The 27,619-nt window shown below is 41.4% G+C and overlaps 1 protein-coding gene across 1 annotated transcript in view; it reads right to left on the bottom strand.

Annotated features, from left to right (window-relative positions):
* Positions 1-1,355: 1,355 nt before the first annotated feature.
* Positions 1,356-27,619, bottom strand: part of grm7 (glutamate metabotropic receptor 7) — a 97,089-nt gene continuing 70,825 nt past the window's right edge. The window contains exons 7-10 of the mRNA XM_049753105.2: positions 26,754-26,893; positions 18,367-19,302; positions 8,176-8,428; positions 1,356-2,406 (exon numbers count right to left, since the gene is read on the bottom strand). Coding sequence (XP_049609062.1) covers positions 2,357-2,406; positions 8,176-8,428; positions 18,367-19,302; positions 26,754-26,893 — 1,379 coding nt within the window. The 3' untranslated portion in view covers positions 1,356-2,356. The remainder of the gene's footprint in view (positions 2,407-8,175; positions 8,429-18,366; positions 19,303-26,753; positions 26,894-27,619) is intronic.

Genomic DNA, 27,619 nt, shown 5'->3' with positions numbered 1-27,619 from the left:
AAAGACATGCTGTACAAATAGAAACAGAAGAATATTAGACAGCACCTCATTTCTTATTGGGGAAGGGGTGTTGTTTTATTAAAGCATGTGACACACTTGGCTGCTAGCTTAGGCAGTGTGGATACCAGGACACAGTCAACGTTATTTATTGAGCACGCTCCACACCAAACTGCAATCTGTCTGGAGTCCCACTTGCCATTCCTTTTTTGCAGTCTTTTTTATTGGTCTTGGCTGTGATTTTTATTCATGTCCAATTTTTGCTTATCAGAGATTGAGGTCTCGATTTTTGTAGACGGCACATTTGCAGTATATCCTAATTGATGTGCAAACATAAGGCTCACTGTGGAGAGTGGTCAGTTTGATTGGTGGCAGGAAGTTGGTCTAAAGCAGCGTTTATTTCATGGCTATTTTTTAATATTTGTGAATTTATTCTCAATGTGTCGTTTTTATTTGTTAATATTTTATCATCTTCTGTCTTATCTACACACTCTGCTTCAGTCATGCCTGTCAGGCTTTCGTGGCAACTTTTTCCCTTACAATGCTATGTCGGTTTCTGAGGGTAAGTCACGAATGAAGAAGCTGCCTCTTAGTTCCATTAATCCCTAAAGTGTTGAGACATTTTTGTTATTGGGTAAACATTATGATACGTTGTTGTGATTAAGGTATTTTGTGTTATTCTCGACAGAGGAAACCCACGCAGGCGAAATCCACACAGGAAGTAACCAGAATCGAACACACAACCTCCAGACAGTGAGGCACACGTGTTCGACTGAACACCGTGCTACCACGACTTGCCCTGGTCTGTGAAAAACATCTGCACCTCCACAGGTTCATGCCAGATTTACGTCAGCCACAAAAATATAGGCCTGAGCATCCATTTTAATTTTTATTGTTGGGTTCTTTTGGGTCGCTGGTTTTATCTTGGATACCTGGTACTTCATATTCTAATTCCAATTGCCCCAAAATAAAAAATAAAAAATCAGAGTGAGAGGAACTTGGCTGCTCAAGATTGAACTCGGCAGGGACAAACTGATCTGACACGGCTGCTGGAACTTGGAAGGAGTCTCAGCAGTGGGGATGAACGCGGGGTGAGACAGAAAAGAGCATAGGCGGGAGCCAAGGAGCACGAGAGTGGATTTTCCCTCCTCTCGCCGGGTCTCATCTCGTCCGCATGACAGCGCCGCTCGCTCGGCTTTCTAGTGTGACCTCTTTGGCGCGGGGACGAGACGGTGACATTTGCGACAGTTTACATAAACGCTACAGTGATTAATAGCACTTATTCATACGTCAGTCCGACAGAGCAGCTCACTGAAAACTCACACGTGCACCAAAAGAACTGGGATATGCTGTGGCACTTGGGTTGTATAAAAGATAACAAACTCATTTATTACATGTTCATAAATTGACAGACATCACAACATACTTGCACGGTCGCTGTGAGTGCTTGTCACACAGTTGCTAGGTACCACAAGGAAAGGCTACAAAAAACAAACATGCTTTCACATACAAGAGGGGTCAATGCAGCAACAGATTAAAGCCATATTCTGTCGTTTGAATGATTTCCAGGGAAGAGAAAACAAAGCGCAGGAGAGTGCCGAAGCTCATTATCATTATCTTTTATTTCTTTGATTTTTTTTTTCATTTTTTTGAATGTTTTGCTTACATCAAATAGAACAGACATACATTGGCACATGCAAAGTCAACACTTTGTGGTGCTTCTCATTACCATCCAAATGCCATTGAACACAGACCGCTTATCTATTTTAGTACTCCAAACATGAAAATAGTCTCAAATATTTACAAAAAATATAGTACAATGCCCATCACTCAAATATAATCATCATGTGGGTTAGACTTTTTTTTCTTTTTAAAATTTCATTTGTGTAAAACAAAATACTGTGTGTGGCAGAGCTCGCTGTTCAAGGTTCAATTTGATGTACTTGGAGCAAATAGAGGCACAGAAGAAAATCACTTAGAAACAATACAGAAGAAAAATCAGATAATGGCAACCCCAAGAGAATATGGCTTTAATGATATTGTAAAACAAAGTATCTCAAAAGCACATCCTCTGTTCTTTATGCCCTCGTCTGCGGCGACCCCTTTTAGCGGTCAGCTTCTTCTCTGCTCGAGGCCGCCGGGTTAAAACCTCCACAAGATGCAGTCGCAGCAGCCCGCAGCACTACTAGTCTCACTCAAGTCCGGATGGAGGTTGGATGCGCTCCGCCATCCTCTGTGTGAGCGCTCGGGTGCTGCAGGACGTGCTGGGATGCTCGCAAGCCTCTCCTGGTTCCTCTGGAGCTTCCCTTTTTCTTTTCAATCACAAATGACACACGAGCAGCATTCATTCTCCAGCACATCAGATCCTGAGGTTGTTATAATTCACGTACGTCTTCTTGGTGGCTTGACCTAAAGAAGGAGAGAAAGAAGCTGATTTTGGAAAAGTCGAAAATAAATTAGGGCTTCGTGATTTTGAAACATAATTTACTTGCATTTTTTTTCCCCACCTTTGAATTTGATAGCTCGTTCAGCCCTGGTTTAAAATATTTCTATGGCTGTCCATTAAATATGTCTACTTGATATTGGTCTCAAAAAAGTACTGCTCAGATGCGCTGGAAAAATATCAATGAAGTCTATTTTAATTGATTTTCACTTGACTTTCATGTTTAACTACAAAAAATCTTCAGTCTTTACCGGGGGGTTAACAAGGGGGAAAATCAGTTGTGCTATTCACTCGCCCGTTATGCCACCCAAAACAAAACCAGCCTTCAAATTTGCAAGAAAATATACTTCTGCTTTGGTAGCTAGCTATTCTTCTCACCAGCTGTGAGCAATGACAAGCAATGTGCTCTGGGCCCGCATATCATTTGCACTCACAATGCCACAGTGCAAGCTCACCTTCTATTTTCACGTTAACCAGCAATAAAGAAAAACAAACACTCCACAAGTGGGCACCGAGCAAACGCTATGTGCTTCGAGTGCAGATCGCCATGGAAACGAGCAGAGCGCTTGCCTCACCGTCGCAGCGTGCGCTCGTGTGTCCTTCTGTGATGCGGTTTCAGTCGTTCAAGGTGCGCGGCTTCCATTTGAGATCACGCCGACTCGTCACGACTTGTGTGAGGTTTTCGAGGAAAGGTTTTAAGTTTGGCGGGTCAAAGGTGGTGTGGGGGATTCTATTTTTCTTGCTGTGGAATACACTCAGTGAGCCAGTCAGTCAGTCAGTCAGTCAACAAGACTCACGTCTGTCATCCTCCTCGCACGATACAGAAGGTCGAAGTATTCTGCCCTAATTAGATAGATTCTCATTCTACTGCTTTAATGTTGCTATGGCAACAAACTCCCCTGGGCTATGCAATTAAAGTCGCACCATTTCTTTGCAGCGTTTTGTAGTCTCGCGCTGCAACTATGATGAATAAAACATCACATGTACTACAGAGTTTTGCTAGTTACTATAAGCAGCATTCAGAAACACCAGCCAGCCAATCTAAGAGCAAGTGTATGTCAATTTGTGTGTATTCTATGCTTTTAATATTTATAATCATACATATACTGGATGCATAACAACCCATGTTTTCTATCCCTCTGGTTTGTCAGTAATTGATGAGATGAACATGACCTGAAAATCATCAAGAATGTTTGTCTATGCTTGCCTGGCTCATTTACCTGCAGTAGTGCCTTGAGATATGAATCTAGTTTGTTCCATGACAACACTGTAGCTCAAAATAATATTTCCCAATTGGAATGAATGGAAATAACATTAACCAGTTCCCACCGCACAACCACCCCCAAAAAAGTTTTTCTTTTAACAAGAAAAACAAGCAATCTATGCATTCTATAATTTTGGACTTTGTACTAGAAAAACACAGGTTAAAAAGAATTAGATAGCATGCGAAGCATTTAAACAGCTTGTGCATGATGATTTAATGCAACAATCCAAATCAATGTGCTGCTCCCTCTGTAGTACCCACCTTGGCCACTGGTAGGCACTACTGAGAAATAGACTTTTACTACTGTCCACAGCACATTTTTGTCATACTAGTTGTTTTTCGGAGAAGAGAAAGAATGTATCTATGTGAGTATTGTTATATTATCTGTCGACAACTGTTATTTCACCATTCGTGTTCAAATATATTCATGTGTTCAAACAACTATCAAGGCTAACATGAGCATTGTTTTCATTTTATGTTACCGCTGATTTTGCAGGGGGCGTTCTTAAGGCAAGATACTTGTTTTAAAGAAAGAAAAAAAAAGGTAATTGTCTTTGTTTTAAATTTAGTTTGACAGTAAACATTTTGTACAGCGCTTTTCTGGACACTCAAAGACACTTTACAGTGTCACTCATGCACTCACACACACGCTGGTGGCGGTAAACTATGTATGTATGTAGCCACAGCTGCCCTGGGGTAGCCTGACAAAAGCGTGGCTGCCAGTGTGCGCCTAAGGGCCCTCGGACGACCCCCAAAGATTTGCACTCAGTGTGAGTGGCAAGGTGTGTGAAGTGTCTTGCCCAAGGACACAAGACTCAAAGCAGGATTGGAATAGCTGAACCTCTGGTCACTGAACAACCCGCTCTACTAGGCCATGGCTGCCACAAAACAGCCAGTAACAAACCCAAGGTCATTTTACTTTGAAAAATTGTTCAGAAATCAAATTGTTGAGCTTCCACTGTGTGTATGTGTGTGTGTGTGTGTGATATTGATTGTTCTCATTATAAATAACTTTTGGGGGGTGGACTGGGATGGAGAAATGACATTTCCATTCCTTTCAATGGGGAAAGATAATTTAAGAGTATGCATGATTTGCATTAAGAGCATGGTTTGGGAGCAAATCTCACTCGTATCTCAAAGCATAACTGTATGGCAATTGCAGTTTAAATTGAAGACATTGAAGGATGACCATTTCAAATGAGACCAATTGTGCATTTTTTTTTGCAAAGCCATTAGTCCCCATCAATACTAGTGCAAATGTGCAGAAGTTCTCATCATAATCCTATAAATCACTCCGAGTCGTCTCCTCCAGGGCTGACAGGCCCTGAAAGCGAGGTATTTGGCGCTCTGATGGTTACAGGCAGTGACGGACAGTCTCTGGGGACGGCGGAGCCACAGTTCAGGTTTCAGGGCGGTCATGCACATAAATTCGCCATTAATAAATGTCACTTCCACTGCTGCAAAAAAAAGGGGGCACAAGGGGGGAAAGGGTACGGGATGGAGAGATAAGGCGAGAAGACATTCGTGGAGGTGAAAGGCCCACAGAGCAGATGACATGATGCACTCATGGGATGGCATCCTGTAGACCAAATGACCCACTTTTGATGTTGTGCTGTGACAGATGCTGAGGTTTGGAACACCCCACCCCTGTGTAGCATGTATTGCCCCATCGGCCTCATGCGTAATTCCTACACTATCTCTTGATGCACCGACTCCCCGACTGACCGCGATCATGCGCAAATTCAGGAAAAGCACATGAGCTCATGACAGATGAGTATGACAACTGTTGGCTGTTTGGAGACGTTCCAGGGAATAGCTGTCATCCCATAGACATCATTCAGGGCTTGTGAGGGGCTGGTGCACCTGTGGGCGCCGTGATACTGCCGTGTGATTAGAAGCGTTGCGGGAGAGGAGGCGTTTGGCCCATGTGATGTATGATTTGCATGAGCCGTCAATCATCTCCATCTTCCTTCCCAACAAGGAGCGATGCATTTGGCGTGCCTCAAATTACTGTGTTTTTTTTCAAGGCGTAAATTTTGGGACACCTGCAGCTTGACTATGTGAGGGTAACGGGTTTGCTGAAGCCTTTGACCTGCTCGGTAATCAATAGCAGAGCAGATTTGGACAAACAAGCATTCAAATCAATGGGCAATTTAGAGCAGAGGTATCAATTTCATTGTCGTCGCCAGTCGTATCGTAGTTATGGTTTCCCCGGGCTGTGGTGGCTGAGAAAATTATATACAGTAAATGTATAATCACCTATATATTGTTGCTATCGGGTGGAATACCTGGTCTGTTATTTTGACCAGTGTGAAGTGTTGAAAATAGCCTGAGCGCAAATCTATGAGCACTCTTGGACACTTGAACTGTCTGAAAAGTGTAGAATGATTTAACCTCTTCTTGACTCCATGGAAACCTCGTGGCATTAGGGCACTTTAAAAAAAAAAAAATGAGTCAAAATAGTTGGCCGGATACGTTTATACATTTAGTTTTGGCTGGATACGTTTATATTTGAAAAGTGTCAAATACTCTTCTCTTGTTGTTGATTTGTCCATATTATTTTAATCAATGACAGCATTTTTTTTTTTGCAATTTAAATGAGTAATGCTCGTAATATCTGTAAAGGATTTACATTCAGGTACTAATATGCCAGAATTAAAATGACAAATTGATTAAGCAAAAAACATGAAGTGGAGACATTTTACTAGTAGGCAACAGAATGATGTGGCAGGTCAATTTGGAGTTTTAACACTTGCGATTTTGAGTCTTTGACAAAACCCCACACAACCACGCAGTAAGCCCAGAGCCAAGATTTAAACACAAACCTCAGAACTGCAAGGCAGAGGTACAGAATATTGAGTCACTAAGTTACCAGTGTGCTTTTATATATAAAAAAGAAAAAAAATAACAATAAATTCTTGGACCTCAAGACACCATATAGAAATTACAGTTCTCTCGCCTACTGCATGACTTGCTTTTGTGGATAGACAAAGCAGCAAGCACAGGTTCGCACACAAACATCTATACGTACAAAGAATGTCATTTATATAAGTAAAAAACCACAGAGTTTGTGGACGATGACTTTTTTCCCAACACTTAATTGAATATACAATATCAGAAAAAAAATGCCCTGGTACTGCAAAGTCAGAGCAACTGTAAATAAAACAGATGTCCCTCCTTCCCTTCCTCGTCAGCTCTGTCTATTTCCGCTTCCATTTTATTGGTGTCGGACAGAATCCTTACTATAGTAGTCTCAAAAATGACCAATTTCCCTCCAAAAATGTCATCCAGCCTTTGTTAAATTTTAGTTTATTGCCCAGCCTTACGATGAGCTCACTAAGCGCAGCAATAGGCAAATATTAATCTGTACTCAAATTTACCTTTGCGGCGGACCACCAACATCATGCCACAAGGCTTTCACGGAGAAAGGAATAGCCAGAGTTTTACAACACTTCTTAGGCACTTCAAGTGGCCAAGAGACTTAAAACATTTGCCCTTAAGGTATATTCAGATCTTTCCATTTGTTAATATTGTGTAATAACAGATGACGTGGGAATATACCAACTACGGCGATTTGTGAAAATGTTTGAAATTGATTTTATTCGGATATGGAGGGTTTTTACCTGACCTGGGAGATCAAAGAGCCTGGCTCACAATCCTGGTTTTAGTTCCGGTTATTAGTCCCAGAGGTTTGCTCATAAGTGTTCCACACAAAACACATCCAGGCACCCCTTTATGGACCTTACTTTGTGCACTGCGGCCCAATCATGCTGGAACAGCTTCCTCAAATTTCCCACAACGTTGGCTACAATACAGTCCAACTCATTGACCAATGTGTCTGAGACAGTTAGCAAATTAATAATTAACAAATCCATTCATTAAATATGTCCCTGTAGTGTATTTCAACCGCACACAAACCCACAAGCTGACAAGCCGACACCCGAACCTAACTAATCATTGTGATAATGTCGAGTCAGAGCATGGTGGTCTGAGTAATGCTTCTCTGCTCTATAGACGGATTACCCCCTTCCATTCCATTGATAGAACTCTCAATTCTTCTCCTTCTTCAGATCTCTCTGTCCCTCCACTTCTTCCAGCGCACTCGGGTTAAAGGTCTCGGAGATAACTGATACCATGCTCTATAGGCATTAGACGTGCTTTTTACCCCGCCACACAACCAATTAAATTGGCCAAATGGGATTTCTAAGTTCAAGAAAGGAAGTCTAAGAAAAAAAGGGGAAGTGGCAGAAAGACATATCACTTTAGCCTCTAGGAGAAGCCATTTAAAAAAAACTCAATAGCACAGATATAAACGTAGATCCTATGACATTTCCTAGAAGTTCAGCAAAATAAGCTTTGTCAATAAAAGGAAGATATATCTGTCAGGTGTATGGTAGTGCTTAGCTTATGTATGAACTGACACTTTCGCTGTGGTTTTGTGTGTCGTTGACATGACGTAAAGGTTACTCACTCATAGGGTCAGCAGCAGGGTTCTCACATAGCTCAGTCTTAGCTTCTCCGTTGGGTCTCTCACTGGGCTTCTGGGACAAGCGTGACGACATGGTCGCGGCTGTCACCACCGCCTTGAAGCTACGTTTCCTCTTCTGTACGTTGAGCTCGGGATGGAAGATAATGATGTACACCTTGGGCATGTAGAGCATGCCCAGTGCTACCGAGGCACTGAGATTCATGGAAATGGTCAGGGTCGTCGTCTGGATGTAGAGCTAGGAGGAAGCAAAAAAGAAAAAAAAAAGTTTAATTCAGGACAACGAGGAGGTAATGGGTCTGAATAGTTTTTTTTGTGTGAGATTCAGATCTTGGAATTGATGCAAATGAAGTTCAGTAATAGCTTAACATCACTGAATATCACTCCCATGGCAAAAACCTAACAAGAACCGCTTTAGCCGCTAAACGGTTTTGGAATATTATAATTGAGGGTTTTTTCTCAATATTGTGATAACAATTCGATGTTTGATTAATATTCCAAGGCCTCTTATCATGTATTTATTTATTTATTTATGTATTTATTTATTTAAACAAAATAAATAAATTAATATGTGCAGCATAAAATAAATAATATCCAAATTACTACATCTTTTCCCTGTTATATGTTTATTTCAAATAAGATAGATGCAATATCATGGGAAAGAATATTAAACATGCTATAAATTAAAACACAGCATTAACTTTGTCAAGTTAGACTTTTATGCTATTCTTGATGGTACCTAATGTTGCAGCCGTGTTTGTCAAACCTAAAATTATGTCCGTAATATCAGATGTGTTTAAAGAGCAATTAATCACGGCGGAACATCATCAAATCCAATCTGTGTGCAAGCCTGATACAAGCACACAAATTTCGACCGCTGGAGAGTCACAAGGCATCATCTGAAAACACTCGCACAGTCTCCTTCCCACCAGCGCGCCCACTCCTACTCTTGTCGAGATTGGCAGACCCGGGCCCAGTCCTTCCATCTCAAGTTTCCCTTCATGTCAGGCGTCTCATACGGCCTCTGCAGCGTGTCTGGGCAATAGCAAAACACTTGCATGTAGATGCGCCTGCAATAAATGACTGGCAATGGTCTCTGTATTTTTGACAGCGCCTTCATTTGTCTTCCTGCAGCGCCGCATGCAGTCGTCTGTGAAGGCTTTCAGTGCGCTTTTGTGTTAAGATCATTCAGGGGACGGCTATTGATGTGCGGCGCGCACTTACATTCCAACCGTGACGTGCCGCCACACTTACATAACACCTTTCACATTCTCCTCTCACAATTGTGATCTTATGTAACCCGCATCACGCAGTTGTTTAACTGTGGATTATTTATGTTCCTAAAGGGACGGATGGAGCCTTTGGTTTCATTTGAGGGTCGCTAGAGGAGGACACATAGCTGTTACAGGAGCACATCATTAATCCAGTGTTTCCCAACCTTTATCGAGCCAAGGCACCCATTTTACAGAAGTTAAAATCACCCAGCGCAACACCAAGCAGATATACTGGAATGGTAATCTCATTTTAAATTTCAAATGTAATTTATTCAGTGTGATGCATGGACTTGTTTGATTGAACACAAAGACGATATACTTGAAGGAAGTCATTCAAGTTATTATGATGAACTTGATAAATGGCAACAGATGGGAACACAAGTTTAGTGAACATAAGTCAAATCAGAGGTTTTGTAGATAGTGAGCAATTTTTCTAAAAAAAGAACCGTCAAGCTGGTTAATGCCACTCCTAGTTAAATTTACTGTCAAACTAGACATGACACAAAGACACTTACATATTGTGTGTTTTAAAAGAGTCACGCAATGTTGCCTTACACTTGCTTAATGCCATAGTCGCGGTGTTAAAATCCTTTCAATCAGGGTTGCCTAACCACCATTTCGCATCGAAAGAGACACAATAAAGATTTCTGTGTGCTGAGCTGTAAAGAAGAACGAAATCCCGATTGGCCTAAGCAAGTAAAAAAAAAAAAAAATGACAGCATTCCCCCACTAGCGACAAGGGAAATCTAACGATGGATGGAATACAGATAGAAATTATATTTCTGCGTCTCTTTTCAAATTGATTAATTAAAAAAAAATCCACAAAATCTAGGAAATGATTGTCGGGTGGATGCGTTTCAGTAGTTGTGAAAGTCTTCTTAATTTAATCATGATGCAAACTGTTCAATTCTTTACATTCTAATTGATTATACTATTATATTATTTTATAAAGTAATTATAGAGTGCTGTTTACCTTGCTATAAACAAATTACAACATTTATTATTTTTGGGTGAAAGACTGGAATGTATTCATGGCATTTCCATTTATTTCAGTGGGAAGGGTGATTTGAGAGACTGTTCATCACTAGCAAAGATTCCCAAAGATATATTCGTAATTACTAGATAATCATTTTCTGGCAAATCAAGCAAAATTGGATCATTCCCCACAGTGCTCCCTGATGATTTCTTCCAATACACTAGCTGGGAATCACGGCACTAATTTACCTCATTTAAAAGCATCACACGTCACTTGTACTGCCGTCTGTCTGTTGCTGGTAGGCGGACGACACTGTAATAAACACATTAGCTACCACACTGAATCTGCAGGGGAGGCGGCGGCGAGACGGAATCACTAAGGGAAGGAAATGAAGCGGTGCCATTATTTGCATACACTTTCTGTAAACAGCATGACTAATGCTAATTTCTTGAGCAGGACGTCGGCTCATATATATCCAGGATACTTTTGTCTTCTGATCTACATCAATGCAAGATCGTCATGCACACATAGTACGTGCACAGACTTTCCATCCCTTCCCGCTTCTCTGCGGGGGAAGGCATGGAGCCTGCACACCATGCATTAGTAACCACATGAGTATCGCCATGATCTCCAAGCATGCTGTTTCTACAGAGCTGTACCAATGTGTCATTTTTATGTGAACTTCTTTTGAGATATTAGGGCAACCAATAAAAGCAGTGTGCGCCCATGGCGTAGGATATAATCACCAGAGATTCCCCACCTTGTGTTTCTATGTTTAGTTGTAGCCGGTATCCATAGCAACACTACCCGGTTTGGAGTGCAGCACAATGTGACTGCAAGAATCTTTTTTAATGAGATTTTGATGCCTTCAACGCTGCAACAATGACCCTTTTACAGCTGATTTATTGACCGTACAGAGGTTTGCTGGCAAGCATTAGACGCTCTCTCACATTCATCACACCCGAGTGAAACACCAAAGTGTTGCAATGCGGGTTGTCATTCCCTCACATACAGCGCACACACGCACCAAAACGCATACAAACGCGGCCGAGCCATTCTCTAATCACCACCGTTTGAGCTTGACCCAATTTCCTCGCCCTCTCACCCACCCCTTAAATGTCACAAAACATCCATAATTAATTTGTGTTGCTTTAACATAAATAAATACATGAAGTCATTTGGAACAGCTGCTCGGGAACTCTCTATTTATAGGCTCCGTAATGATTTATTAACGCCCTCATCAGAAATCGAGCGCCCGCTTTTGAACGTTACATCTCATTGACAAGGCCCAACGCAACATCCAGCCACAACAAATGACACGTCTTCACTTTAGACAAAAAGCTGTTGAGCGTAATTCACATAATTATAGCCACCAGGGATACACTTAGTGCGAAGGCAATTTAGAAGGCTATGGTTGAGTAGCACGGATGCGCACGGTGATGAGGACTTGATTCAGTAAGTGACAATCAGGATGGCCGCACAATAATGGATCTGGGGAATTTGGGTTTCCTCTCAACTACCTGCATGTCTTTTGTTGTCGGGGCTGGCCTACTTTCTAGCCTGGCCTGTGCCATGAATAACTCTGTCTGGCTATGTGCTGCAAACCCCAAAACCACTCTGGCATTACTTCAGGAGATCTCGCCAATGAAGGTCTGAATGTGTTTTTTTTTTTTTTACCCGGAGAATAACACAAGGGAGAGGATGCATTTTTTCATGACTGGGTCAAGATATAGTGCTCATTTGTTGGAAATATGTATTTCAGGGAAGGCGATTACTACAAAGCTTTGAGGAACGTTTAATCAATTTCTTTCACATGTGAAATAATTCATATCTTGATCCTGAGCAATGGCTGCAGGTTGTGTCCTGACCTGTTAAGCAAGGTCCCGGAACAACTTATGGGAAACAGGAGGTATGATGCTTTGTTGAATTCAGAGTCGCGTTTTGAACATTGTAAAGAAAGAACATCCCCAGGATGACACTAAAGGGTTCAACTTTAATGTGAATACAAATATGGAACATCTTCCTTCTTTCAAGGTTTGAGTTAATAAAACCTTCCTGCAGGATGTGAGAAAACATTGAAAACTGCACTTCTGAAAAGTTTCACGATGCTGGGATGCATTTATTTCACTAACAATGTAGTTGTGGCTAGTTATGAAGCCAACAATAACCACATTGCACTTAAGCTTCTTTTTGTATGTGTGAAATGATCCCAGAATTGGCACATTCACTGTCTTTTACGTGCTCTTTCCTTCTGGTTCCACTTACAGCTTTGCTGTAATAGTTAGTGTGGAAAAATAATCACAGTAAATTCACCCGATAAAGTGACAAATCTGTGGTATATAAAATTAGGTGTGTATGATAAAAAAATCTGAATTACAGGGAAGGTGCAAAAAGTAAAGCGCAATACGGTGAATGAAAACTGTCCTCACAGAGGTATATTCTTTATCTTAAGCGAAGAACGACAAATATTACTGTGGCTTACGGATGTTTTTCAATTGAGGCCATGTTTATATCCGAACGTGTTCATTATGCTGGCCCAAATCGTCAAGTGGCATACACCAAAGTGAGCAGCACAATGTCCATTGAAGTGAAACATAGAATGTGGCAGATACTCTTCATTTTTTTCACATTCTATTTAATTGTCTTTTTTGTATGTTTTTTAAAAGTACATAAAAAAAAAAAATTGTCACCTGAAAAGTGATAATTTTTGAGACACGAGCATTCTGAGTGTTTTAAGCCATGAAGATGGTAATGGAACAAATCAAACACACCTCTCAAGGGACCATCTATTTAGTAATTATTTTATGGAGCGGGAAGATGAAGGGCAAAACTAAGTTGCTGAGGGAGAGACAAGCGCTTCAAGAAAAAGGTTAAAGAAGGGTCTCTCTATTTTATTTATGGGAGTTGAGTTCATATCATATGTCAGCAACAATATTAGACGAGATAGTCAATGTCATGATGTTTTCGTCTCGAGACTTGAGTGACGAAGACAAACAAGCAAAAGCGTCAATTTTTCCAACATGCGCACATCCCCAGTCCTGTCAAACAACTTGATTGGATGGCGCTATTATTTCCAAGCTCCATTCTGCTCTCATTTGTATAGAATTGCTTATTAGATGTGACACCACTGTCAGTGACTTGAGGGTGCAAACTTGCTTTTAAGCCAGATGAGTGTCTTGTCAGTGATTAGAGTGCCGCATGTTTCAACACTTGCATGGCAGCGCTTGACGATACAAAAGGATGCTTCGTGATTATCCGCTCAAATTTCACTTTGCTCGTATTAAAGCTGACTTGAGATTTTCACATCTGGGTTGAAGGCTGCAGGCTATTCTCACAGAACAATGGGCCACATTAATTTAAGAAGAAAACGGCCTGCGCTAATTAATATTTTACCCCAGAAACACTTGTAAGCGACATGAACAAATGGAACAAAACTAAACTCCACAATTGTTCTGCTGATTAGTGAGTGAGGAGTAAGAAGAGACCTAAATTTATAACAATTATATTGTCATTTATATTGTCAATCAATGACATCATTGATCCTCTACGCTACCCAGCAGGCTTTTGTCACGTTCACAGCAAACTTGGTTTTCCTTCTGTTGCCTTTAGTGTCAGTTTAGGCTTGGAGACACCGCTCCATGTTGTGCAAAGCGAACTCGCCATGAGTGTGGCAGGGCTCCCCCGGCGCTAAGAGCGTAACTCCGTTAACCCTGTTCATTAATTAACTGCTAAATATGACAAGAGGGAGCAGCACGACAGAGCACGCCTTGCGTTGTAAACAATAGTGCGGTAGGATGTTCCGTTTGGTGACATGAGGCACGTTGCCTTTGGCCACAATTAAACAGTTTTAAAGACTTGACTTCATCGTGCTGTCAATGCTCTCATGCCCAAGTCCCATGTACATCAATATATTGTACAATGTCTGCATCGCACTTCAATCTGCCATGAAGGAGATACAATTTTAAAAAGGATCAAACTAAAGTTTTTAGTCGCTTCATTGTTACTAAAAATCAGCTCATTTGTTAATGAGGAAATGTTTTATATTCAAGTCATATTTCTTGCTTATTTTTTCCCTCTACACTCCTTCCTTGGGGCATTGCAAAGAACGTTAAGCACTGGGAAAACTACTTGAATATTTCTGTTGATGCTCAGTAAACAGTACACAGGTGCACTTAAAATGTTACAAGCTGCCAAGGGAAAATGGATGGCAGGCGCAGCGCCAGGATTTTTCTCTAGAGACTAAAAGGGGGCTTGACTGATACATGGGGGACTGAGAAATAATTTAAAAATATGTTTTAGAATATCAAATAAAATGCTGGAGGGCCTTACCTGGGGCAACATAGATTTTTGGCAGGGCTTTAGCACCACCTAGCCTCAGAGTAGTGCCATCAGACACGAGACAATGGCTATAATTCTAGATAAGATAATATTGAGATATATCTAGATAATAAATAAATAATAAAACATCTATATTATATATAGTATATATGTACATATATTTGTGTACGCACGCACGCACGCACGCACGCACGCACACGCACACATACAGACAATAATTTACTGTACTAGGTGATCCATGGAAAAAAGTGCTCCAAATTAACGCACAACTGGCTTCAACAGACACTCCTTCCCCCTCATTAGTCTGTTAAATTGAGATTCCACTGCATACCTTAACTTGAAGCTTTTCATTAATTTTACATTCATAAATTCACTTGCTTAAAAAGAAGCATTCTATTCTAACCATATTCTATATCCTCATCTAAAAGCCAAATGAAAAATAGAGCCATCATCCTCATGAGTATTGCCATCTTGGGGGATGTTAACCTAATTTCTAAATAAAAGGCAGACACTTGAGTTCCATTTTGCTTGAAAGGTTTAACAGACTGCATGAAAATGACTGAACAACGAATGGGATTATTAGCTGGAACGTGACCACAATTGTGCCCCAGCGGGGAAAAATGTGTTTTTTTTCCCAACGACAGGAGTACTACTAACATTTCCTAATGATCCTCAGCCACCGTGACTGTCTTTGAGTCACGTGGGGTACATGAACATGTTACATGCACCTAAGAGGTTTTTCTAACATGTTTCCAAGAATGTTGTTTCATGACACGAGCCTCTCGCTCTCCCTTTTCTTTCGTGACCGACTCTAGTGGGAGTTACACTCGGAGGACCGGGGAGTGCCTGGGGGTGGGAACGTATCATCACGCTGCAGAGGAGTGCGGCTGTGTTCTGTGGTCAAAGATGAAGAGCACGACGAAGACGCTACAGCATTTTACGTCTATCTAAACAGGACTTTTTCCCACTCGGTATGCCATTTGAACATTTTTGTAGTGTTTCCCCCTCCATTTACCAGGATTCTAGATTTTTAGTTTGCCTATGTTTCTGACATTTAGGCCTGTAGTTTTATTTCTGCCGAAAGTCATGAGTCAGCTGATTTGGAATGCTGGTGATTCTCAGCATCATTACCTGAATGTGCTGAGTAGCAGGTGCACAACTGGGGGAAGAGAGACGTGTCCTGATCATTTGTTGCTGTATTCACATGACTTCCCTCGACATGAGTTTCAAATGAGCCAACCAGGCGGAGAGAAAAAAACGAAGGGGGACAAAAGGGGTCGCAGGTGTGGAAAATAAGGACGTCTGACCGTAACAGAAAAAGCACTGTGAATAATACCAATGTACACAGAACAGGGACATCATATTAAAGTGGTTCCTTTTGATCCAAGTGACTTGACATACAAGATTGTTAAAACTGATATCTTGCTTTAACTTGCGAATGCAGACTTGAGATACAAATGCCGCATGATGGCAGTGAACTACTATTAAATAATAAAGAATTCGACACCTGCCTGCGCAAAAAAAAAGCTCCAGTTTGTTTAATTCCACTTCTGGCTGCGTTACAATCAAACTAAACATATAACAAACAGAATTTTATTTTAGGTATTTCCAAAAAAGTCAGCCTAATACTAATGCTGAATAGTATTTATGTTGTAACAGTATTCACACTCACATATTTTTTATCCTCTGCGTACAACAACCCATTGTAGTGCCGGAAAGGAGTTGAGACATTGCAATGAAGTGTTATTATGAGCCGCACTAGAATATTTGGTAAGACACATCAAAATGATTGCCTGCTTCATCCAGTTAGGATGGGCTAGAACTACAGTGGGATTCATAATCAATGCCTTAAGGAAGGGTATATCCAGCTGTGTGTCTTATACTGCCCCTAGATGGCCAAGGCAGTTACAACAGACGAAGCAGCATTCAATTGATGCAGCGTGACAAATTATATTCAATTCTTCTTATCCATCCATCCGTCCGTTCTTAGCAGGCACGCATGGACAAACAACTATTCACACGTTTTAATTCTATGTAATTGTTACTGTATGTTTTTATAAGGTAAATGTTGCAGAGTGCTATTCGATCTCTTCAAAATACAAATTGCAAATTTTTTTGGGAAAAGGTGATTTGAGATATGCATGTTAAACTTATCTCACCAATGCACCACTGAATTATTTTTTGAATCAGCTCACATATTTGGCTTGAATTTATTTTTTCTAGACAATTTCATATCTTAGCTAGACAAAATAAAAAAAAGTTCACAAAATGTTTTGATTCCATGTCCGAAGCTTGGCACATGCATGATGTTTTCCCCTCCCAGTCTGGATTTTATTAATTTAAGATAAGACCTACAGTTTTTAAAAAGCAAATGCTTGCTCATGCTGAAAACATGGGCATGAGTTGAAATATGAATAAGATCTCCTTAACTACAGTGCTGCCGCTGCTGCTGCTACTGCGGCAGTGGCTTCTTACAGGACATGCAAAGGCACTTCTCACTATCTGCGGCAAGGGAGCAAGTAGACATGCAGCCACAGAGGCCATTAAACCAGGACTCTGTGGTGTGAACTGACAGGCAAAGGAGGAGTTAACTGCATAAGAGGAAAGGAAAACACATTAGTGCCTCGCTACTCTCTGTGAGTAACATAATGAACTCCTAATCGCTGCTGAGGGTGTAATTCGTCTATGAAATCAGCGCCAAATTGAGATGAGGAAAATCACTTTCTGATCCATCTCAAGCAGTTGCTTAGCAGGACGGATATCGAGTGCCGGAGTTCTCTAAAGGTTCGCCATAAGTAACGCTTTCCTGTCAGCATCGATATTCTGTCAAGGGAAAACTTCCCTTGCATTCTGTTTTCTGCACAAATGTCAGCGGGCAACACGCACGTCTCGTGAGTGGGCCTGATGAATGCATCTGTATTCCGGCGGCTGCCGGCCAGATAAGCAGTCACTCGTACAGAAGGTCAGAATGTCATATTCTCAATCAACTCCGGGAGCACCCGATGTCAAATGCTTTCTTTGGGGAGAGCAAAGCTGTCAAGAGATGGAATGTGTCGAATCCAGCATCATTCCCTCAGTTCCTCGCCGCCTTCCTCCTCCACTTGGCCCTCATCCTCCTCTTCCTGCACCTGTTTGTCTGCCTTCCCAGAATGCCGCATAATGGTGTAAACGCAGCCCTCGGCGTGAGAGCCCAGATAATGGCATCTGGAGCAGCCCACACCCCCGTTCGCATGGCTCCTCGGGCATTTCGGGATTCTGGTCGCTAACGGCGCACCCCTCCCCTCTCCTTTTCCGTGTGCTTATTTCTGTCTGTTTGGACAAGTGCGGGTTCCCATGCAAAACGGCGCGATGAGAGATCAAAACGCAAATGAGCCCATAAGTTATACAGTCGTGAAATGAGTGTGAGAGGAGGTGCTCTGCGTGTGCTGTTTATCATATTGTGTCTCACAAATATGTACGTGTGTGTGTGTGTGTGTTTGGACAAGATAAAAGGAGGGCTGAAGGGCTGACTGAGAATATATGATTTGAAGGAGACACCGAGACAAAGCAAAGGGCGGAGACACAGACGGCGGGGAGTCAATGACTCACCTTCTCAGCAGACTGGGCCGTGCCAAAGAAAATGGGGATGAAAGCCAGCCACACGATGCAGGTGGTGTACATGGTGAAGCCGATGGGCTTGGCTTCGTTGAAGTCTTCGGGGACATCTCTCGTCTTGATGGCGTAGATGGTGCACGTCACCATCAACAGGATGCTGTAACCCAGCGAGCAGATGATCTGCAAGTCTGTGATATCGCACTTGAGTACGCCACGAGCCAGCATGGGGTTAATTGTTTTTTGCTCATCATAGTCGATAATGGTGTTGGGGGGGTCCACGGCGAACCACACCAGCACGCCCAGCAGCTGCACGCAGATCAGACTGGACGTTATAGCGATCTGGGAGGTGGGGCTGATGAAGCGTGGGGCCGTGACAGTCTGCTTGCCTTGCTCGAAGATCCGGTAGATGCGGTTTGTCTTGGTGAGCAGCGCCGCGTAGCTGATGCACATGCCCAGACCCAGGAAGATCCTCCTGAAGGCGCACACGCCCACGTCGGGCTTGGCGATCATCAGGAAGGTGATGATGTAGCACAGAAAGATGCCAGTCAGCAGCACGTAGCTCAGCTCTCGGCCCGACGCGCGAACGATGGGCGTGTCGTTGTAGCGAACGAACGTGGCCATGACGAAAATGGTGGCGATGATGCCGAGCATGGCCAAGAAGACAGGGATGACTGCCCAAGGGGAGTGCCACTCCAGTTTGGTAATCGGGATGGGCTGGCAGGCGGTCCTGTTGGGGTTGGGCCTCATGTTGTACGCGCACAGGCGGCAAGAGGTTTCGTCAGACTGGTACTGGTATCCGTCGCAGAGCTCGCAGTGCCAGCAGCACGGTATCCCTTTGACCCTCTTCTTTCTCTCCCCGGTCTTACAAGGCAGACTGCACACAGAGATGGGCAGCTCCTGCTCCCCGTCGGGCCACTGAAGCTCCTCTAGCTGCAAGGGGGAACATGAACAGGATAAGACAGTTAGACACAAACAAACAACATATCGAGACCTGGCCAATACACCCGCTGAGAGTACAAATGTAAGAACCGGGAGTCACGCAAGCAGAGGGAGAGTGAGCACACTCGACCGTGAAAGGCCAGAGTGAAGACTCGAACCCACAACCTTTCTGTCAGGCGGCGGAACGGATTCATCATCACTTACATAATTCCTCAGCGGGACAGTGCAACGGTAGCATCTGTTTATATCTTGCCAAGAGACTTGTCTTATTCTCAAAGGTAAAAACGATTACCATGGCAACAGACTTATGTTCATTCGATTAAAAATAATGAGAAATGCCATAAACCTGTTCTAATGAAGGAGCAAGTGAGGTGTAAAATATGAACACGTAATGGATTTTAGGTTGCAAATGTCTACTTTAGTCTCTGCAGGGCTGTTTGTACTTATTAAACTAATCTTGTCCGTGTACAAATATGGTGCCGAGCTACCACCTTCAATTCCACCCCGAGAGGCTCCATGTTTGACTGTCCATTATCCAGACTCTAAATCTAAAAGATAATGAAAAAGGGTTATTATATTTGGTCAAAGCCCACGATGGTAAATTTACTTTGATGATGCCTTTGGATGAGTTTCTCATTTATTGTGAAATTCTACTTGTTTTCATGGTTGTTACATGGGTTAAAAATAAAGTAGAGCTGTAGTGTGGGAGTAAATCTAAACATCCATCCATCCATTAGCTGTACCGCTTATCCCCACGGGGGTCGCGGGCGTGCAGGAGCCTATCCCAGCAATCATGAGGCAATGGTTGGGGGACACCCTGAACTGGTTGCCAGCCAATCACAGTCTATGGACCTGAATTGTCGTATTGGATAATCTGTGTGTGTGTATGTTAAACGAATATGTTTTATTAAGGCGGCATTTGACAACCAGGGTAAGCTCTATGCCAGCAGGGGATACATGGAAACATTTAATCATTTATTTCCAAGGTGTTACAAAAATCTTCTCAGTCATTTCATAAGCCCATCAATAAAGTGGCACATGCACTACAAGCTTTTTCCTCTGCGAGACAACTCGTGTCACTGCCACACCAAAATAAAAAAAAACAGCCGCATATCAGTCAAGTGTCTCATTAAAGCTCAAACTAATGAAAGGAAAGTAAAACTGCTGAAGTGTGTCTGACTGCTGCGTAGATGTCTTGGTTTATGACGTTTTAAGTTTAAATGCCTCTTTAAGTCACACTCATTCAAAGTAGCTCCAGTTGTTTTTGTGGTAAATGTTAGAAGATGTATATGTAACACAGGTTTATTAGTTAAACTTACTACTTTTAAATGACAAATTACAAACATACCTGAGAATTAGTAAATGTTCACATTTAAGGGACACAGTAAAATGGTTTCTTTTAATAATCACTTGCATTATGTTCTACTTTTGACGAATCACCAACACATATGTATACGTGAAGGCGTACTCAAAGTATGTGAAAAGGTTTTGGGTGCACAAGACAAAAAAGGGAACCAATGAAATTGAAATTTGAAAAACAAACAGTTCAGCAACTCATGTAGACTGACAATATGACAATACGCACAGGGAAATATTATTTAATTTCTGTGAAAATAAATCAATATTACTCATAGTGACATTTTACGAGACGGTTGTGAAAGTATTCTTCGTGTGTTTGTCAATGTCTGAAATTATACTGCCCTTTGTTGACCAAGGCACACACACACCAGAAGCAGCACAAGGGCTAAAATATGCATTTATTGGCATTCCCATTTATTCCAAGGGGGAAAGACAGCTTGTTTTGAGTTTCAAGTCTGGTCACGGACGGAAATGAACAATAAGCCAAAGCACCACTCTACTGCAGTGCACTGTATCATATTGTAAATTTAGTCACCTGCTGGTAGCTGTTTGCTATATATGCATCTGAGATACAGAAAATTTGTCTCATGCAGTTTCATGTAGCCCATTCAAAGGTTGGATCGTAGATTATTTAAATGGTCAACAGAGGAGCAGATACCTTATCCTGCTGTGAAACATAGCTCTGTTGAAGATCAGATTCCAAAAATGTGCCAAAAGGCAATACATTGTTGACACGAGGTAGCACCCTTCCACGACACCCCACTGCAGTACACACATGTGCAGTGTTTGCTAGTGCACCTGCATGACAAATGTGTCACTTCTTTGGTGTCTGGCTAGATTATCATCTGCCATTTATCCGAGGGCACTGACGTGCCATTTGTTATTTGGACAATGAAGGGTGCTCGCTGGAAAACCTCCCGATTACACACTGTGTGGAAACAGTAATGAGCCCAACAGCTCAGTTGCTATGGGAACCACAAGCAAGAATGTTGACACCTTGGACTCTCGTGGCTGTTAGTGTTTTTGCTGTAGTGCTTAATTTGACAGTTCGTATGAGCTCTCGTCAGATGGAAAAGCGTGGAAAAGTGGATCAGTTTTTATCGCGCTGAAATATAATTGCACTGCGACATTTGGTTTGTAATCATTGCAGAACAACCACAAATATCCATCCACCGGAAGTTATTCCACCTGTGCTCTGAAATGCATCGCGTTAAGTTTAATTCTTGTGACCCAGACAGCAATTATGCAAATGCTATCTCATCTGGATGGAAATGCCGTGTTGTTTGTAATCTTAGTCACGTGGCGATACGACAACATTTTAGTGTCGATATTTTCAAACCATGTTTGCTATGAAAAAAAAAAAAATGAAAGAAAAACACGGATCAGGTTCCAGATGAATCACTGACGTCAATTCTCGTGCTCTGTCAGTGAGCAGCAATGAACAGTTTGCACGGCAGCTGTCTCTGCACCACTGCATTCAAATCTGACCACAGATGCCTTTTGGGTGAAGAGAAAATATTTGAAGTTACTATAAAATGATATTTTCTTCACAGTTACAAATCTTTCATATACAAAGAAAATAATCATATTATATAAAATCTCATATCACGATATCTTATAAAGCTGTGAAAGCTTACAAGTTATATTTGGTTGATTCGTTTGAGGAGTATATTCAATTCCATCTGATGCGTGATCATACATTTCGGGTGTCACCGTGTTCAGAAAAATCAGCATCAAAAAAACATTAGGGACTAACACAGAGAGTGCATATTTAGGACTCAGTTCTCAACATCGGAGACCCTCAAACGCCTAAATGATAAAAGACTGACACTTGACTTGAAAGCTCGCTTTTTCCAAAGCATCCGCCAATCTACGGCTGAAATACAGTCATGGCTGCCATGTAAAAGGAAGAGAAAAAATTATCGCAGCAGTAAGACATCTTGCAGTTGTCAGTCGACTTGTAAAAAAGATTTGCTTTAAATTTATAGTTATGGCGTAACATACAGGTAGACAGAAGGGGTTGAACGACTTCAGATTTGATGGAGTCAATACTAAGGTTGTTCACTCACTTTTCCTGCTGTCCTTAGTTGCGGTGGTCAGTCACTAGGCGCTGTCGAACATTGCACACTAGTGTTAATTTCCCCTTTCCATTAACGTTTTCATAGTGGTACTTTGTCAATTTTGCACATCCCTGTCATGCTGCCGCGACTGTATTTGTTGTCGGAGCTCCATCGTTCTGCATCATTTGCATAACTGTTTGATCAGTATTACGACTCTACTGAACACTTTATGTTACTTTGCGACTCTGCATCTTCTTTTGAGAAGATAAGTTATTCCTTTATGTGTCTCACATGAAAAAATTCCAATTTTATATTAATTTTACTGCACTGCACATTACATTGCCTAATGACTCTCTGTACGTTTGTGTTTATGTCCAAAACATGCATTTTGTTATTGTGGCTTCTTTTCTACGACAGATAAAAATGTTGGAGACAAATTCCCTGTGTGTTTTAAAGGACTAGGCCTATACAAACTGTAATGATTGTGATTCTTAAACACAGTTTATCAGCACACAAATGTGCCATGCACATCATCTGGAGCCGTTTAGAATCAATATTTATCGACTAACATGACCAAAAACCATAAGCGTAAAAAAAAAACAACCCAAACACATCAGCAAAAATACTGACATTATTGTGGAATCACCAAATTGGCCCTGTGAGGCAAATCTGACAATTGTTTGCTTAATGAAAATCTTGTTTCAACTACAACAGTGCATTGAGATACGAGTTAAGATTGTACTATGACTATGCTCGTACCTCAAAACATGTGACCAGCATCTTACATTATCTTTCTCCAAGAACACGAAGGAAAATAAAGGTCATATATAAAATTAGGAAATAAAGACTATATGGCAAGAGTATTGTTCGGTCTTGGCAGAGGTCTGTACTGTATTGACTGCTTCATACATGTATTTACTCATTTACTTCCGAAACCACATTACCACCTTATTTCCGGTATGTCAGTGAAAGTCGGCGTCAGTAGTGTCCTCATATGAGATAGAGAAACAGAAGTGTGTGTGTGTGTGTGTGTGTGTGTGTGTGTGTGTGTGTGTGTGTGTGTGCGCTCATGCGCGTGTGAGACATCTGTCTTATCTGCTGCCAGCTCGAGAAACTTCCCTTTTGTGTTTGTAATAGGAAAACACGGTATTTCTGCACATCGATTAGTAAAACATGTTTGCACCTGAGCTCACGCTGTATTTAAGATGCAAACAATGTCCTTCCATCTCACAAAAAAACATTCTTCACTTTCCCAAAAGATAAAACATTCGCACTCGAGCCTATCTCCAACATGCAGCAGTAAAGGAATAATATTCTTCAGAAATGTACAGTGGTGTATTGACTTGCCAGTTCAATTCTTTCTGTGACCATACTTCAATATACTCTTTTCCCAATTATGTTTAACGATGGCAAAGAATGGAAATTCATTTAATCTACCGTAATTTCCGGACTATAAGTCGCGGTTTTTTTCATAGTTTGGGTGGGGGGGCGACTTATACTCAGGAGCGACTTATATATGTTTTTTTTTTCACAAATTTTTACTTGATCATTAAGACATCACTTACAAGTATAGTTGACCACTTCCCATGTTATTTTTAGTATAGTTGATCACTTCACATGCTTTTATTTCTTTATCTTGAACATATTCAAAACATAAAAAATAGAGAAAACATCAAATAAAGCAATTAACACTTTAAAGCACCATATCCAAGTCCACTGTCTGCTGTATGTACACTTGCTCCATTTTTGCTCCTCTTATATTTATTATTATTATTTATTATTATTTGTTTATTTATCATTTATTCAATACTCTTATTTATTCATTGTTAGTGCCTTCTTGGTTTTTTTTGTGTTGCTTGTATGCATATGTGTACTATCTCACCGAGGGATAGTGGAAATGTAATTTCTATCTCTTTGTGTGTCTTAGTATATAAAAAAATATATCGACGATAAAGCAGACTTTGAATTTGATAAAACAACCAAAAAAAATTATATTTTCAGACGAAACTGGATGAGGGCGCTCTAAATTTTACCGTTGGCCGTGACTCATCAACTGGGTGGGCTTAAGAAAAATGGCACCAAAAAGAAACTCATATTTTGCAGGTTACAAACTTCAAGTTGTAAAATATGCAGCTGAAAACAGTAATCGAGCAGCAGAAAGAAAGTTTGGAGAACCGTGATGTACCAATGGATTACTATTTCAAGTGACGTCAGTAGCGCGGCGCGCCGGTTGTTTACATACAAACGTGCCCACACAAGGACTACCATCATTAGCGGTGATCATTTCTAAGTGACACGGAGGACAAAGAGTTTGAAGGAATTAAGGATTTGGAGTGACATAGAAGGTTTGAAAAACTATTATGGCTTTTACGCACGCCCGGTCTCTACTGAGTCGGGGGCCGACGCTCGGCCGAGTGGCTGTCCGCGAACGGTGCGCGGGGCTCGGACATGGCCATTACGCACGCCCGGTCTGTCTGGAAGTCCACGCCGCCACACGCTTGGAAGTTTGTTTTGTTTAATAAAGAGCCGTTTACCAAACCTACGTCTATCCTTGTACTTTGTTAACGCTACAATATAGTTATATAGTAGATCTGTGGAATAAAGACGAGGCTGACGTCAGGGCGCACGCGCGGCGATGTTGACAAAGGACGAGGAATTTGATCGATGGATTTAATGGAATTAAAGTGCACGGATGGTTTGATAATATTATTGGCTTGTATTATAGTTATTTAAAATATAGTTTATCTATCGTTATATGAGCCTGTGGAATATTTTGAAGCGCAAGCGCCCTCAGCCGTGCGCACCCATTGTTGACAAAGAACGATCGATGGATTTAATGAATTGGAGTGACACCGATGGTTTTATAAACATGTTATTCATGTAATAGTTGTCCTTAATTACTCTATATGTTACGTCAGGCCCGTTCTCAGCTCTTTGTTTGTGTTTGTCACGTTAGCATACCTATCGTTTAGCCTGTTGTTGCTATTTAATGAATTGGAGTGACACCGATGGTTTTATAAACATGTTATTCATGTAATAGTTGTCCTTAATCACTCTATATGTTATGTCAGGCCCGTTCTCAGCTCTTTGAGTTTGTCACGTTAGCATACCTATCGTTTAGCCTGTTGTTGCTATTTAATGAATTGGAGTGACACTGATGGTTTTATAAACATGTTATTCATGTAATAGGTGTCCTTAATCACTCTATATGTTACGTCAGGCCCGTTCTCAGCTCTTTGTTTGTGTTTGTCACGTTAGCATACCTATCGTTTAGCCTGTTGTTGCTATCGTTTAGTCTGTTGTTGCTCGTTCATGACTGTTTTTGGTGTGGGATTTTGTCGAATAAATTGCCCCCAAAATGCGACTTATACTCCGGAGCGACTTATATATGTTTTTTTTCACTTTTTGGGGCATTTTATGGCTGGTGCGACTTATACTCCGGAGCGACTTATAGTCCGGAAAATACGGGATTTCAGTCATTCTGGTGTGCGCGTCTTGACCACTTAGAGGCAGTAAAATAGAGACATAAACGAAGTTTCACAAATAACTCATGAAGCGTCAATGCTTTCCTTGCATTTTGCATTTTGTGCTAGCATTCAGCTTACAGACTTTAAGGAATAGTTATGTCACTGTTTTAAATATACGACATATACTTTTCTTTGTTTTATGTTTAGTTTGGCAGTAAACTACAACTGAAAGTGGCAATAAACAGCTTCAAGCTTCTTTTGGAAGAATTGTTCACTATCTGTCAAACTGGTGCTTATTGTGAAGTGAGCCGGGTTGACTGCCGCCATCTGCGACCTAAAATTTTTGCATGCAAGTCAAACCAAAATTCGTCTGAAGAATGAACAATAAATAATAGTCAAGTTATCTTAATTGAACATTTACGAATTCTGAAAATGTACACAGAAAAAAGAAAAACGCAATCTATAACGATAAGCAAGCAAATAGCTATGTGATGTTTTCTTGAGTAGTTACACTAAAAGCTTAAGCATTCGTAATGTTACCAGGAAATAGTCATACCCTGAGCTGGAGGCTCTCCGCCCATTGTCCGACCGCCTTATACTCCGGGATGGAGGAGTTGGTCATCTGGAACTGGAACAAATCATAACGTCCTGGAGCATCACCATTCTTATTAAAGACAACCGGGGTGGCAGCACTGCCTGTACACACAGAGAAAAGGTGGCCATTGGTGAGACAGGGTGTCGCATTTGATTCGGAAAAAACAAACAAAATTGTGAATCTGTAACCCCTTTTGTCTTGCTGTGTGGTAGTGTACAAGGACATACTACGGTGCCCGAGTTTCTTCAACCTCTAAAAACTGTCATGACCTACATCCTGCACTTGACCATAACTGGAAGCAAGAACGTCATCTCCCTACTGACTGCTACTGCAGCACCTCACCTGTTTCCTATTCATCATCGAGCCTGTGCGGTGGCCACAGGAGAAATAGAATTCCACCTGCAATTCGTGGTTACATTTGCTGGCTCTCAAGTGCTGTCAGTGAAAACTAACCATTGCTGACGGATAGTCAGGTCGATAAATATTTGGTTGTGCAGACTGCAGACTTTTGCATGCTCATCGATGTGACTGCTGACAAAAACAGCAGGATGACTTTTGAATTATTTCAAGCAATTTGATTATCTGCTCAAATTTAGCAAAACACTTCAGGACTCCTCGATCAGCACGTCACAGTGCAGATGGACTATGACCCCACGCATACTGAGAAAGCATTTTGTAGGCCAAAAAGGTGGAATGTCAAAATCAATCACCCGACCTGAAGCCGATTGAGCATGTATTTCACTCACTGAAGAGAAAACTGACAGGAAAGTGTGAAGACAGTTGTAGTAGCATCAGCAGGAATAAAATCCATCATCCGCTGATGTCTT

This window comes from Syngnathus scovelli, chromosome 2, assembly GCF_024217435.2.
Source record: "Syngnathus scovelli strain Florida chromosome 2, RoL_Ssco_1.2, whole genome shotgun sequence".
Taxonomy (NCBI): Eukaryota; Metazoa; Chordata; class Actinopteri; order Syngnathiformes; family Syngnathidae; genus Syngnathus; species Syngnathus scovelli.
The sequence above is the reverse complement of the archived record's forward strand: the minus strand, read 5'-3'. Positions and strand labels throughout refer to the sequence as shown.